The sequence below is a fragment of the Galeopterus variegatus genome, unplaced genomic scaffold (assembly GCF_000696425.1).
Source record: "Galeopterus variegatus unplaced genomic scaffold, G_variegatus-3.0.2 Scaffold1447, whole genome shotgun sequence".
Taxonomy (NCBI): Eukaryota; Metazoa; Chordata; class Mammalia; order Dermoptera; family Cynocephalidae; genus Galeopterus; species Galeopterus variegatus.
Window position 1 is genome coordinate 130,353 of NW_007727558.1, and position 14,575 is coordinate 144,927.

The following is a 14,575-nucleotide window of genomic DNA, read 5'->3' on the forward strand; positions in this document are numbered from 1 at the left end:
TTAAGAAAAATAATCCCTCATACTTCTCTATTACCAGTTTTACTCCAAATGAAACTAATTAATGTTACCAATTCATGTCATCCTACACCAAGGAAACATACCACCCACAACAAACGATTTTCAACAGTACAATAGAAATGAACTCTTTTAACCTATACACCAGTGATTAGAAATAAATTGAGCTAACCTGAACACTAGTAAAAAGAAAAACAAAAGAAGCTAGTAGTATATTAATTCAGATACTTAATGGAATGAAACCAGCAGGAAAAAAGTCTATAAACAATCTTGTTCCTCTTGGTATGTGGCTATGAAAATTTGGAAGAGTCACCACCACTTTTGCCATTTTCTCTCTTCTCTAATTCATTCCTAAGAAATTATTTTGTGCACACCAATAACCTATAAATAATGAGATTAGCACTAAAGATTTAACAGCCTGATTCAAATTTCTTTCCCTCCACAAATCCCCTCTGTCAGCCAAACTTATTTTCCTATGGCTTCCTGAAAACACTGTACACATTCCCACCTTCTTGCCTTTATATGTTTTTTTCCCATGATACATCCTGTCTTCACTAGAGATTAAATTCTCAAGGGAACAAAAGTATGTTAGAATTTTTTATAGCTCATACAACACTTGGCAACCTGGGTAAAGTTAACTTAGCATTCTTTCACTAATGCTGCCATAATATGATAAATATAAACACATGTGACTTATTAAGTCATTTGCTAATTATCTCATTTTTCTATATCTCTAGATATGCTGAGAGTAGGGCCCACAACTTTTTCAAATTAGTTTCCCAAATACCTGGCAAATAGTACATACTGGAGGAAGAATGAGTATATAGCAAGTAGTTTAAATAGAGATGTTACTTTGGTTGTTGTAAATAAATGAATAGCTTGAACAACAGTTTTAAAAACTATAACCTAATCGACTGGTGTTCCAATGTGCACTGCTCAACAAATTAAACGAACTATTATTTAAAAATATATTTTGTATCTGATTATAAACAAACATGCCTGCTTTCATATAAACATATAGGTATAACAAAAGATCAACAAATTCTGATCAAAAGATCAGCAGTTACTACAAAAAACCTCGAACAGTAATCCACTACAGAAATAATTCTTTAAGCTTAATATTAAGGGTATGCAGAAAAACATTCAAAACTAATTTTGGAACTTGAGACTCATCAAAGTCAGTTTTACATTGTTAATTGAAGTAGTTACAGGTTGCTGGATATTTATATACCACCCACAGAGTATAAATTCAGAAGGTACTACTTTTCAGAGCATTGAGAATTTAACATTTCAACAAATGATTATAATGTTGAACAAGGTCAAAAGAATATGGACTACATTAAACTATGCATCTGACAAGAAATTAGTGTCCAGAATACAGAACAAACTCAAACAACTCAATAGTAAAAAAGCAAATAATCCAATTAAAAATGGGCAAATGAGATTAATAGAAAACATACGAATGGCCAACAGGTACATGAAAAAAATGTTCAACATCACTAATCATCAAAGAAATGCAAATCAGAACCACAATGAGACATCATCTCACCCCAATTAGAACAGCCATTATTAAAAAGACAGAAAATAACAAATGCTGGTGAGGATGCAGAGAAAGGGGAACTCTTATACATTGTTGGAGGGAATGTAAATTAGTATAGCCATTATGGAAAACAGTAGAGAGGTTTCTCAAAAAACTACAGATAGAACTACCATACAATCCAGCAATCCCACTACTGGCTATGCATCTAAAGGAAAGGAAATCAACATGTTCAAGGGATACCTGCGCTCCCATATTTATCGCAACTCTATTCACAATAGCCAATATTTGGAACCAACCTAAAAGTCCATTACAGATGATTGGATAAAAAAATGTGATATATAAACAATGGAATACTACTCATCGATAAAAAAAGGAATGAAGTTCTGTCATTTGCAGCAACATAGATGAACTTGGAGAAAATTGTGTTAAGTGAAATAAGCCAGGCACAGAAAGAGAAATACCACATGTTCTCACTCATATATGGAAGCTTAAAAAACAAAAACAAAACCAAAAACAACTGATTTCAAAGAAGTAGAGAATAGAATAGTGGTTACTACAGACTGGTAAGGAGAGGAGAGTGGAGTGATGGATACAAAATTGCAGAGATAAGAAAAATAAGATCTAGCGTTCTACAGCAATATAGGGAGACTACAGTCAACAACAAATTACTGTATAACTTCAAGTAGGTAGTTGAAAGGATGCTGAATATTCCCAACATCTTTGTGTGACATATGTCTGAGGTGATGGATATGCTAGATACCCTAATATGATCATTGCACACTGTACAAATGTACCCAAATATCACACCATACTCCATAAGTACATATAATCATCATGGGTCAATTAAGAAAAAAGAAATTAAAAAGGAAAAAAATTTTCAGAGACAGAAGTAGGTTTAGGGGTTACCAGAGACTGGGGAAAAAGAATAATAAGTTATTGCTTAATGGCTACAGTATCTATGTGTAGGAAGATGAAAAAGTTTTGGAAATAGAGGTAGTGGGTCACACAGCATTGGAATGTAATTCCATGCAGTTGTATATTTAAAAATGCTTACAATAGCAATCCTTATGTTATATATATTTTACCACAATAAAAAAAAAAAGTGAGGTTGTTATATGTGGACAACAGACGTATATTATTTTCAGGTCCCAGTCTTTAAAATATAGCTGTACAATTATTCATTAAATGAAAGACACCAATATTTTTTTTCAAAAAAGATATGGACTGTTAATATTAGATGCATTTGTCCCTTCTTCCCGCACCAAGTGTAGTTACTCCAATCTGAACAGGCTGTGGTTCCTGATTATATTCAGAATTCCTTAACCATAACAGGAAAGGCCATTCCTGAACACCTTCCTTGCTCCTGGATACCTAGATTATTCAAAAATATAACAATGTAGCCATCTTAAATATAAGACAGAGTTAAAACCTCCAACTCAGCCACCACCAGCAACCCTAGAGGAAAAGACAGCTCCTCAAGGTCTCTCTCCACCTAAGTTAACTTTGCCAAAAGGAATTTTGCTTCCAGTATACCTTTAAAAGGAGATGCACCATCCCCATTCAGTAACTTACATATATAAATAATGGTAGAGGACAGGTAGATCTATGGTATTTTAAATAACTCCAGACACAATATATATCAAATTGCTGATTTAACATAGTTCTGAACAAGCAGTAAAATTGATATTAATTCATGCTCCTGGAAATAATTAGTGGTTCTTTACAGTGAAAAAGTATATTTCACATATTAATTTTTTTTCTTAAGATACTTTAAAAAGCAGACCAAAACCTAACAAAACTTTTCTTTATCAGAAGATAAAAATAATACTGCTGCAGTTGCTTCATGGTGCAATATTTATATTTTATTTTGGGAAAAAGGCAAAGACTTCACTTAGCTGTGATCATAAAATTATCAGAAGATAAAAATAATACTGCTGCAGTTGCTTCATGCTGCAATATTTATATTTTATTTTGGGAAAAAGGCAAAGACTTCACTTAGCTGTGATCATAAAAAAGCAACAGAAATAACTGATTTCAGTAATTATTTTTCTGGAATTAGTCCACCTTACCTTGGCTTGGAATTCCATAAAGCTCTTCTCTGAACATTGTTTCCTGCCTGAAAACTAGGAACTAAAACTACAAACTTTTAAGTTCTTCCACTTTACATAGAAATCAATAAACTAGTTTTAATATTGGATTGAATTTCAAAGTTCTATTCTCTGTTCCAATTTGGCTAAAAGGTATACATGTATCAAGAGAGTTTCTATCGATTTTCAACCAGAAGTATCAGTTTTGCTGTAAGAGCTCTTTATTTTTGCACATAAAAGGAAGTGGGTTTTGATACTATCTCAATGTTCTTCCTGTCTTACAATGCATTTGAAATAACGTCAGACTGAGTTAAAAGCCCTAAATAATAAAAAGGAATAGACACAACTTGTTTGCTTTACTTCTATTGATAACTGCAACTGATTTAGAACTGCTTTGTTACATTCTGCTACTATCACTGCTGGCTACAAGTCTGTCACTTTAATTTGCCTTGGACTAAAAAAAAAACATTTACAAATATATAATATATACCTAAAAATTTATATGGTATCTATAGCATATATATGACTCGTGAATAACAGATGATCATTCTATGAAAGACTAAATCATTCTTCATTATTGGTAGCTTGGAATTCACCCATTTCTTGAGAATATCAGAGCTGCTTAAGTAAACATGAATTACATGTGACATCATATGGACCTCTCACCCACTTTCCAAACAAGACATACGACCCATTTTCCTCTCAGCCTATAAAAGACTACCTACAACCAGAAAAGAACTTTACAGAACAGCTCAACTTACTGTAAACTGAGGACAATTAATATTGTGATGATTTCTAGAAACAGAATGAATCAAAGGCAGCTCAAAAACAATTTAACTGGATCCAATTTTGAGCTTAATGTTACCATGTGGTTAATGTCTTCTACTATTATGCAGAATGGAGGACAAGAATGTATTTGAATGTATACTACTCAAATCTACCTATTAAGCTATTGACAATGGGTTTCTATGGTTATTTCTTAGACAGTCCTCTATCATAATACATTTACCCCAAATTCTTAGAGATACCCATTAATAACCATTCATTCTGAGCAGAAGAAACACAGAAGCAACAATGATTACTCAAAAGAACTACTGCAGTGGGCCGGCCTGGTGGCGCACTGCTACAGTGTGCCGCTTGGGAGCGCGGTGGCGCTCCTGCCGAGGGTTCGGATCCCACATACAGACCGGTTCCCGCTCACTGGCTGAGCGAGGTGCGGGTGCGACACCGAGGGTTGCGATCCCGTTGCCGGTCCCGGTCCGGTACGGGCGTGACACTGAGGGTTGCGATCCATTGCCGGACACGAAAAAAGACAAAAAAATAAAAAAATTTAAAAAAATAAAAGAACTACTGCAGCACATATGGCTGTTGAAAAGCGAAGACATCCAAGTATATTCCCAGACAATGACTTTGTTCCCAGTTCACTAGACTGACCTCCTTTAGTATTGATTTCCCTGTTTCCAACCACATCCAGAAAACATGAATCCTGGTAATTGTTTCATTTGCCTGATACCTTGGCTTGGTTTCTAATCTTAGATCTAAGATTCCCAAACTTAAAAAGAAAAGTTCAAACTGGAAAGAAGCAGAGAAGACAGAGCTTTTTTCATTTTTGCCTTCATTGCCAAAAATAGCTGCTTAGAGGACTCTGAGAAATGGAAGGCCCTGGACCATATCTCTTTTCACTATTGACAAGGATTACTTTAAAACTATACATTAACAATATTGGTCAGAGGCCCCCACCTTGTCTTGCTTTCATTCCATTTGTTCCTAGCAATTGAGGTCTGCGTGCCTCTCCAAATAGTTGTGACCTTAAAGCTAAGATCCTCTGATTACAGTTTGCCCAAATACAGTAGCTATACCAAAGAGCATAGATGATGACACCAATTATCTCAATTCTTTCCAGCAGCAGCACACACATTAACAGAAGGATGATAAGGAATCGGAGCTATTTTTCTGATATAGGCATATTACCAGTTCTGAAGGCACTCAAAATTAATGAATAATATTTGAACAAACATAACCTGAGCTTCTAAACCCAAAGACAGCTCATCTCGCACTCAAATCTAAGAGGATATTCAAGCTAGGGAAAATCTTGAATGTCTATTTTGCTCTGAAATTTCACTAAAGTCCTTATAAAGGAACCATCATGAGATGACTTAAATTTGCTTTGCCATGTACTGCTAAATTATAAATACCAGGATAAAAAAAGATTTGCCCTCTTCAAATAGACTTTGACAAGAAGCTACAGAATAATTAGCAAGAAAATAGGTAATAAATTGTATCCTTAATTGAAAAATCCATTCCAGGGAAGCTGCAGCAACAAAGACATTATTCCCCAAAAGAAGACTTTTTGGTAAGCTATGAAGAAGATACTAAACAGGGGATGAGACCAGAAAACTAAATTTAGTGTTTGCTAGTAGAAATGAAAAGCATTCTTTTCCTAGTAAGGAAAGGGTTTTTACAGCAGTAAGTGCTCATATTTGAGAAGAGAGGATGGGGGGGGGGGAGAATATCCTAAAATAGGCTATGGATGGGCAAGAGCTGAGAACAAACCCAGGTAAAACCTAAAGCATTATCCAATGTAGTAGCCACCAGTCACGTGTAGCTATTTAAAGTTAAAATAAAACTGAAAAGTCATTTCCAAAATTGAACATGCACATGCAAAAAATGAATTTAGACACAGATCTCAAATCCTTCACAAAAATTAACTCAAAATAGATCACAGACCTAAATACAAAACACAACATTATAAAACTCCTAGAAGGTAACATAGGAGAAAATCTAGATGACCATGGGTTTGGCAATGACTTTTTAGATGTAACACCGAGGCACAATCCACACAAGAGAGAACTGATAAGCTGCACTTCATTAAAATTAAAAATTTCTACCTGGGAAAGAAAGAAACTTCCAAGAGAATAAAAAGATAAGCCACAGATTGGGAGAAGATATTTGCAAAACACATATCTGATAAAGGACTGTTATGCAAAATACACAAAGAACTCTTTTTTTTTTTGACCAGTAAGGGGATCACAACCCCCGGCACGGTGTGGTCTGCACCACGCTCAGCCAGTGAGTGCACCGGCCATCCCTATATAGGATCCAAACCTGCGGCCTCAGGGCTATCAGCACCACACTCTCCTGAGTGAGCCATGGGGCCGGCCCCACAAAGAACGCTTAAGGCTCAACAACAAAAAAACCAAACAACCTGATTAAAAAATAGGAAAAAGACCTAAATAGACATCTTACCAAAGAAGATATATAGATGGCAAATAAGCATACAAAATGATGTGCCACAACATATGTCACCAGGAAAATGCAAATTAAAAACATCGAGATACCACTACACACCTATGAGAATGGCCAAAATCCAAAATATGATACCACCAAATGCTGATGAGGATGTGGAGCATCAGGAACTCTCATTCGCTGCTGGTGGGAATTTGTATTAGTCCAATTCTGTTGCTTATAACTAAATACCTGGAACTGGGTAATTTGTAAGAAAATGAAACGTATTGCTTATAGTTTCGGAGACTGGGAAATCCAAAGTCCAGGCAACACATCTGGTGAGGGTCTTCTTTGGCAGCGGCTTTACAGCAATGCTGGGGTCTCACTTGGCAGGAAATGGCAGAACAGAGAGACAGAGCTCCTCCTATTCTCTCCTTTCAAACCCCTTCAAACCACACCCACAACCACTATTAAACCATCAACTTAATCACCTCTTCAAGGCCCCACCCTTCAATTATCACAGTAGGATTTGCCATCCTCTCAACATTGTCACAGTGGGAGACAAGTTTCCAATACCTGGGACTTTAGGGAACACAATTTAAGCTTCAATGAGTTTGTGGGGGGGACATTCAATCCACAACAGAATGCGAAATGATAAAGCCACTTTGGTAGACGGTTTGGCAGTTTCTTGCAAAACTAAACATACTCTTACCATATGATCCAGCAATCACACACACTCCTTGGTATTTACCCAAAAAGAGTTAAAAAAAAAAAACTTATGCCCACACAAAAACTGCACATAAATGTTTACAGCAGCTTTATTTATAATTGCCAAAATTGAATGCAACTAAGATGTCCTTCATAGATGAATGGATAAATAAACTGATACATCTGGATGACGAAATACTATTCACTAAAAAGAAATGAGATATCAAGCCATGAAAAGACATGGAGGAACTTTAAATGCATACTATGAAAGAAGCCAATCTGAAAAGGTTCCAACTACATGACATTTTAGAAAAGGCCAAAATACATACACAGTAAAAAGATCTGTAGTTGGCAGGGATTGGGAAGGAGGGAGGAATAAACAGATGGGAGCCCATAAGATTTTTAGGGCAATGAAACTATTCTGTATGATACTATAATGATAAATACAAGTCATTATACATCATGTATTTGCATGAAGTCATAGAATATACACCACCAAGAGTAAATTCTAGAGTAAACTATGGACTTTGGACGATAATGATGTGCAAATATAGGTTCATCAGTGGTAACAAATGAACCACTCCGGTAGGTGATGTTGACAGTGGGGGAAGTCACACATACAAGGGGGCAGTGAGTATATGGGAAATCTGTGAACCTTCCACTCAATTTTGGTGTGAACCTAAAACTGCTCTAAAAAATAAAGTATTTTTAAAAAGAAATTCACAGTAGCCGTATTTCAAGTGTTCAATAGGCCCATGTAGTTAGTGACTACTGTGTCGTACTGGACAGTATAGATACAAATATTTCCATCACAGCAGGAAACTCTTTGGACAGAACTGACCTAGAGGGTAAGGGAAAGAGACTGACCTGGGGTTTGGAAAAAGAGGAGCTACTAACAAGGGCATTTGTCCTACAGCATTTGGTACTTAATTGAAGGATCAGGTGGATTTACCTTTCCGTTTCCACCTGCTCTTTTTTCCCTCCTTGTTGCTGCCACCATCACTGCTGCTGCTGCTGTTCTCAGAACTCTGGGAATCTGACTGACCATCACTGCTTTCTTCTGAACCTTCTGATAGCTCTTTCACCCCATCCGGCACATCTTTCTGAAAATGCAGGCATCCAATTAGGGTTAATTATTACCATTTCAGCAAATAGGAATTAAATTTCTGATACGCAATGTTGCAATCTAATTGCACTGATTAATTTTTAGTATTATTGCTGGTGGGAATTTGTATTAGTCCAATTCTGTTGCTTATAACTAAATACCTGGAACTGGGTAATTTGTAAGAAAATGAAACGTATTGCTTATAGTTTCGGAGACTGGGAAATCCAAAGTCCAGGCAACACATCTGGTGAGGGTCTTCTTTGGCAGCGGCTTTACAGCAATGCTGGGGTCTCACTTGGCAGGAAATGGCAGAACAGAGAGACAGAGCTCCTCCTATTCTCTCCTTTCAAACCCCTTCAAACCACACCCACAACCACTATTAAACCATCAACTTAATCACCTCTTCAAGGCCCCACCCTTCAATTATCACAGTAGGATTTGCCATCCTCTCAACATTGTCACAGTGGGAGACAAGTTTCCAATACCTGGGACTTTAGGGAACACAATTTAAGCTTCAATGAGTTTGTGGGGGGGACATTCAATCCACAACAGAATGCGAAATGATAAAGCCACTTTGGTAGACGGTTTGGCAGTTTCTTGCAAAACTAAACATACTCTTACCATATGATCCAGCAATCACACACACTCCTTGGTATTTACCCAAAAAGAGTTAAAAAAAAAAAACTTATGCCCACACAAAAACTGCACATAAATGTTTACAGCAGCTTTATTTATAATTGCCAAAATTGAATGCAACTAAGATGTCCTTCATAGATGAATGGATAAATAAACTGATACATCTGGATGACGAAATACTATTCACTAAAAAGAAATGAGATATCAAGCCATGAAAAGACATGGAGGAACTTTAAATGCATACTATGAAAGAAGCCAATCTGAAAAGGTTCCAACTACATGACATTTTAGAAAAGGCCAAAATACATACACAGTAAAAAGATCTGTAGTTGGCAGGGATTGGGAAGGAGGGAGGAATAAACAGATGGGAGCCCATAAGATTTTTAGGGCAATGAAACTATTCTGTATGATACTATAATGATAAATACAAGTCATTATACATCATGTATTTGCATGAAGTCATAGAATATACACCACCAAGAGTAAATTCTAGAGTAAACTATGGACTTTGGACGATAATGATGTGCAAATATAGGTTCATCAGTGGTAACAAATGAACCACTCCGGTAGGTGATGTTGACAGTGGGGGAAGTCACACATACAAGGGGGCAGTGAGTATATGGGAAATCTGTGAACCTTCCACTCAATTTTGGTGTGAACCTAAAACTGCTCTAAAAAATAAAGTATTTTTAAAAAGAAATTCACAGTAGCCGTATTTCAAGTGTTCAATAGGCCCATGTAGTTAGTGACTACTGTGTCGTACTGGACAGTATAGATACAAATATTTCCATCACAGCAGGAAACTCTTTGGACAGAACTGACCTAGAGGGTAAGGGAAAGAGACTGACCTGGGGTTTGGAAAAAGAGGAGCTACTAACAAGGGCATTTGTCCTACAGCATTTGGTACTTAATTGAAGGATCAGGTGGATTTACCTTTCCGTTTCCACCTGCTCTTTTTTCCCTCCTTGTTGCTGCCACCATCACTGCTGCTGCTGCTGTTCTCAGAACTCTGGGAATCTGACTGACCATCACTGCTTTCTTCTGAACCTTCTGATAGCTCTTTCACCCCATCCGGCACATCTTTCTGAAAATGCAGGCATCCAATTAGGGTTAATTATTACCATTTCAGCAAATAGGAATTAAATTTCTGATACGCAATGTTGCAATCTAATTGCACTGATTAATTTTTAGTATTATTGCTGGTGGGAATTTGTATTAGTCCAATTCTGTTGCTTATAACTAAATACCTGGAACTGGGTAATTTGTAAGAAAATGAAACGTATTGCTTATAGTTTCGGAGACTGGGAAATCCAAAGTCCAGGCAACACATCTGGTGAGGGTCTTCTTTGGCAGCGGCTTTACAGCAATGCTGGGGTCTCACTTGGCAGGAAATGGCAGAACAGAGAGACAGAGCTCCTCCTATTCTCTCCTTTCAAACCCCTTCAAACCACACCCACAACCACTATTAAACCATCAACTTAATCACCTCTTCAAGGCCCCACCCTTCAATTATCACAGTAGGATTTGCCATCCTCTCAACATTGTCACAGTGGGAGACAAGTTTCCAATACCTGGGACTTTAGGGAACACAATTTAAGCTTCAATGAGTTTGTGGGGGGGACATTTAATTAAGCTTTTCACAAGAACAGAATTCTGTCTCTATAACTCAGATATTATTTACATGTGGTGACTTTTTTTTTTCTTTTTAAATGACTCCCCAACAAAAATATTTACCTTCAAAGTATATACTCCCATTCTACCTGGAACCTTATAGAAGATGCCTTCTTCACCTCGGGAGTTTGTATGCAGCATTGCATTGAGGCATGCAAGAGGGGAAGTCCCACTGCAAAACAAAAAAGATTAAGAACACAATGATTAGTTTCTGTTTCTGAACATCCTATGTAACGACAACTTTAGATAAAATTAATTGGTCACTACTCCTCTGACAAACATATCTTATAAACTATAAAAAGTCAAGCATCCAGAAAGAGATTTCCATGGAGGAAATAGATGTAAAAAATCATTCCCATATATCTAAAAAAAAAAAGTAATTCCTTAATCCTGATCCAGTATCTAACATTTAAGTCAAGAAAAATACAGAAGTAGCACAAACATATTTTGTAAGCATTCTGCTTTATTTAGCACAAGTGGAAAACACACACACACACGCACACACTCTCTCTCTCTCTCTCTAACAATATTAACCCTGTTGCACATTACACCATACCAGACTGAGCCTGAGTTGTGAAACTACCACATTGCCATGGTTTCTTACATTTAAACTTATTATGTGATCATTTAAAAAGGTATTAAGTAGGCTTCTGAATATTTATCTTGTATGTAGCACCTTGGAAATTAAATGTTTATTAATTCTAATACACATTTTCTGGAATTTTAGGTATATAATAAATTATATGTAAAAAAAAAAATTTCCTTTCCAATTATGATCAGATTTCATTTTCCTGTCTTTTTGTACTTATCTAACAAAAGAAATAGCAATAAAAATTATTAACAGACATTGCTGGTTTGTCCCTTTATTACTGGAATGGCACTAATGTTTCACCAGAGCCTAAAGCTGTTTTTTTTAAAATAAGAGTTGTTTTTTGTTTAAAATAATAACTCACATATCAAGAAACAGGAAAGAGAACTGTAAATTAGATGCATGCTTTTTAACATACACCAAATGGAATCACATGTATCAAAGAGTTCAGTATAAAATAATAAATTGCAGACTAGCTTAAAATTGAATGAAGTAATATTTATCTCAGATGGATGATTAAGCATTAGTTTTACTCAAAAGGAATTATAAAATGATAAAGAATAGTATTGAATTATAGAAAACAAAAGTAGTAGGAAAAATATCATTAAAAATCAGGTATTAGCATATGGTTAAGAGCTATAATATCTAAAGATAGTGCTTTAATACTTAAAAACAATGTTCATATATTAAGAAAAATACCAAAAACATCATTAGAGAAAATATTAGAATATTTCAAATAAGAACAAATATAAATAGCAAGCAAACAAATGGAAAATTCGTATGGAAGCAATGAGTTAGTGGTCTAGAGTCTCTGACTGGAGATATGTGGCCCCTCATATGTCTTTTTTTTTCCCTGAAAAAATCTGAGGGATAAGGCAGCTTAATTGTACATTTCCAACTCTTTTCCCTCTCAGTTCTCTGATAGTTCTACTCAATGATCAAAAATAAGCCTACTAGAAGAGGCTGCTAACTATCTTGGGTATACCTAAGATTTCTGAATTTTCTGTTAGGGAGAGCAGGGACATACGTCCACTGTCTTTTGGTACTGTGGAAGTGGTGAGTATCAAACACCGGAGTGAAGACTTGCATCTCCTGCCCCCGCCCAACACAGAGAACAACAACAAAGAAAATAAAGAAAAGCCTTTTGCTGAATAAAGTGTCGAGCATCTCCAGGCTGATTTTTATAATTGTGTTTATCTAATTTGAACATTTCCAAGTTAAAAATACACATAATGCAATTCCAACCAGGATCCCAGAGTTTATATCAAATAAGTACACAAAAATTACCAAGACATTTCTGGGAAGAAAATGACAGGAGACTTCCCTAAGAAGATATTAAAATGTACTTCTAAGTCACTATTATTGAAGCAGTATGTTTCTGCAACAGGATAAATGGGCAAATGAGCACTCATAGACTGTTGATAGAAGAAAACAGAAAATGCAGAAACAGATCATAATAAACTTAAAAGGTACTGTCCGGAGCCATAGAGCCCGGCTGCCTGCCTGTCCGGAGCCAAAGAGCCCGCCCAGCTATTGCCTCGAGGCCTCAGAGCCTTATTTGCTGTTATCTTCTGTCCCTCCCCCTCCTGTGCACTATGGGTGTAGGTAACTTTGCAACTTGCCATAGATAACGGGAATTTTCCATTTACCGGAACAAAAGAGTTGTTTTTTGTTTAAAATAATAACTCACATATCAAGAAACAGGAAAGAGAACTGTAAATTAGATGCATGCTTTTTAACATACACCAAATGGAATCACATGTATCAAAGAGTTCAGTATAAAATAATAAATTGCAGACTAGCTTAAAATTGAATGAAGTAATATTTATCTCAGATGGATGATTAAGCATTAGTTTTACTCAAAAGGAATTATAAAATGATAAAGAATAGTATTGAATTATAGAAAACAAAAGTAGTAGGAAAAATATCATTAAAAATCAGGTATTAGCATATGGTTAAGAGCTATAATATCTAAAGATAGTGCTTTAATACTTAAAAACAATGTTCATATATTAAGAAAAATACCAAAAACATCATTAGAGAAAATATTAGAATATTTCAAATAAGAACAAATATAAATAGCAAGCAAACAAATGGAAAATTCGTATGGAAGCAATGAGTTAGTGGTCTAGAGTCTCTGACTGGAGATATGTGGCCCCTCATATGTCTTTTTTTTTCCCTGAAAAAATCTGAGGGATAAGGCAGCTTAATTGTACATTTCCAACTCTTTTCCCTCTCAGTTCTCTGATAGTTCTACTCAATGATCAAAAATAAGCCTACTAGAAGAGGCTGCTAACTATCTTGGGTATACCTAAGATTTCTGAATTTTCTGTTAGGGAGAGCAGGGACATACGTCCACTGTCTTTTGGTACTGTGGAAGTGGTGAGTATCAAACACCGGAGTGAAGACTTGCATCTCCTGCCCCCGCCCAACACAGAGAACAACAACAAAGAAAATAAAGAAAAGCCTTTTGCTGAATAAAGTGTCGAGCATCTCCAGGCTGATTTTTATAATTGTGTTTATCTAATTTGAACATTTCCAAGTTAAAAATACACATAATGCAATTCCAACCAGGATCCCAGAGTTTATATCAAATAAGTACACAAAAATTACCAAGACATTTCTGGGAAGAAAATGACAGGAGACTTCCCTAAGAAGATATTAAAATGTACTTCTAAGTCACTATTATTGAAGCAGTATGTTTCTGCAACAGGATAAATGGGCAAATGAGCACTCATAGACTGTTGATAGAAGAAAACAGAAAATGCAGAAACAGATCATAATAAACTTAAAAGGTACTGTCCGGAGCCATAGAGCCCGGCTGCCTGCCTGTCCGGAGCCAAAGAGCCCGCCCAGCTATTGCCTCGAGGCCTCAGAGCCTTATTTGCTGTTATCTTCTGTCCCTCCCCCTCCTGTGCACTATGGGTGTAGGTAACTTTGCAACTTGCCATAGATAACGGGAATTTTCCATTTACCGGAACAACCTGCTGTACGGCCAA

The 14,575-nt window shown here is 36.2% G+C and overlaps 1 protein-coding gene across 1 annotated transcript in view; it reads right to left on the bottom strand.

Moving 5' to 3' along the window:
• Positions 1-14,575, bottom strand: part of ASXL2 (additional sex combs like transcriptional regulator 2) — a 149,379-nt gene that overhangs the window by 53,159 nt on the left and 81,645 nt on the right. Inside the window, exons 4-5 of the mRNA XM_008577069.1 lie at positions 11,051-11,159; positions 10,250-10,400 (exon numbers count right to left, since the gene is read on the bottom strand). Coding sequence (XP_008575291.1) covers positions 10,250-10,400; positions 11,051-11,159 — 260 coding nt within the window. The remainder of the gene's footprint in view (positions 1-10,249; positions 10,401-11,050; positions 11,160-14,575) is intronic.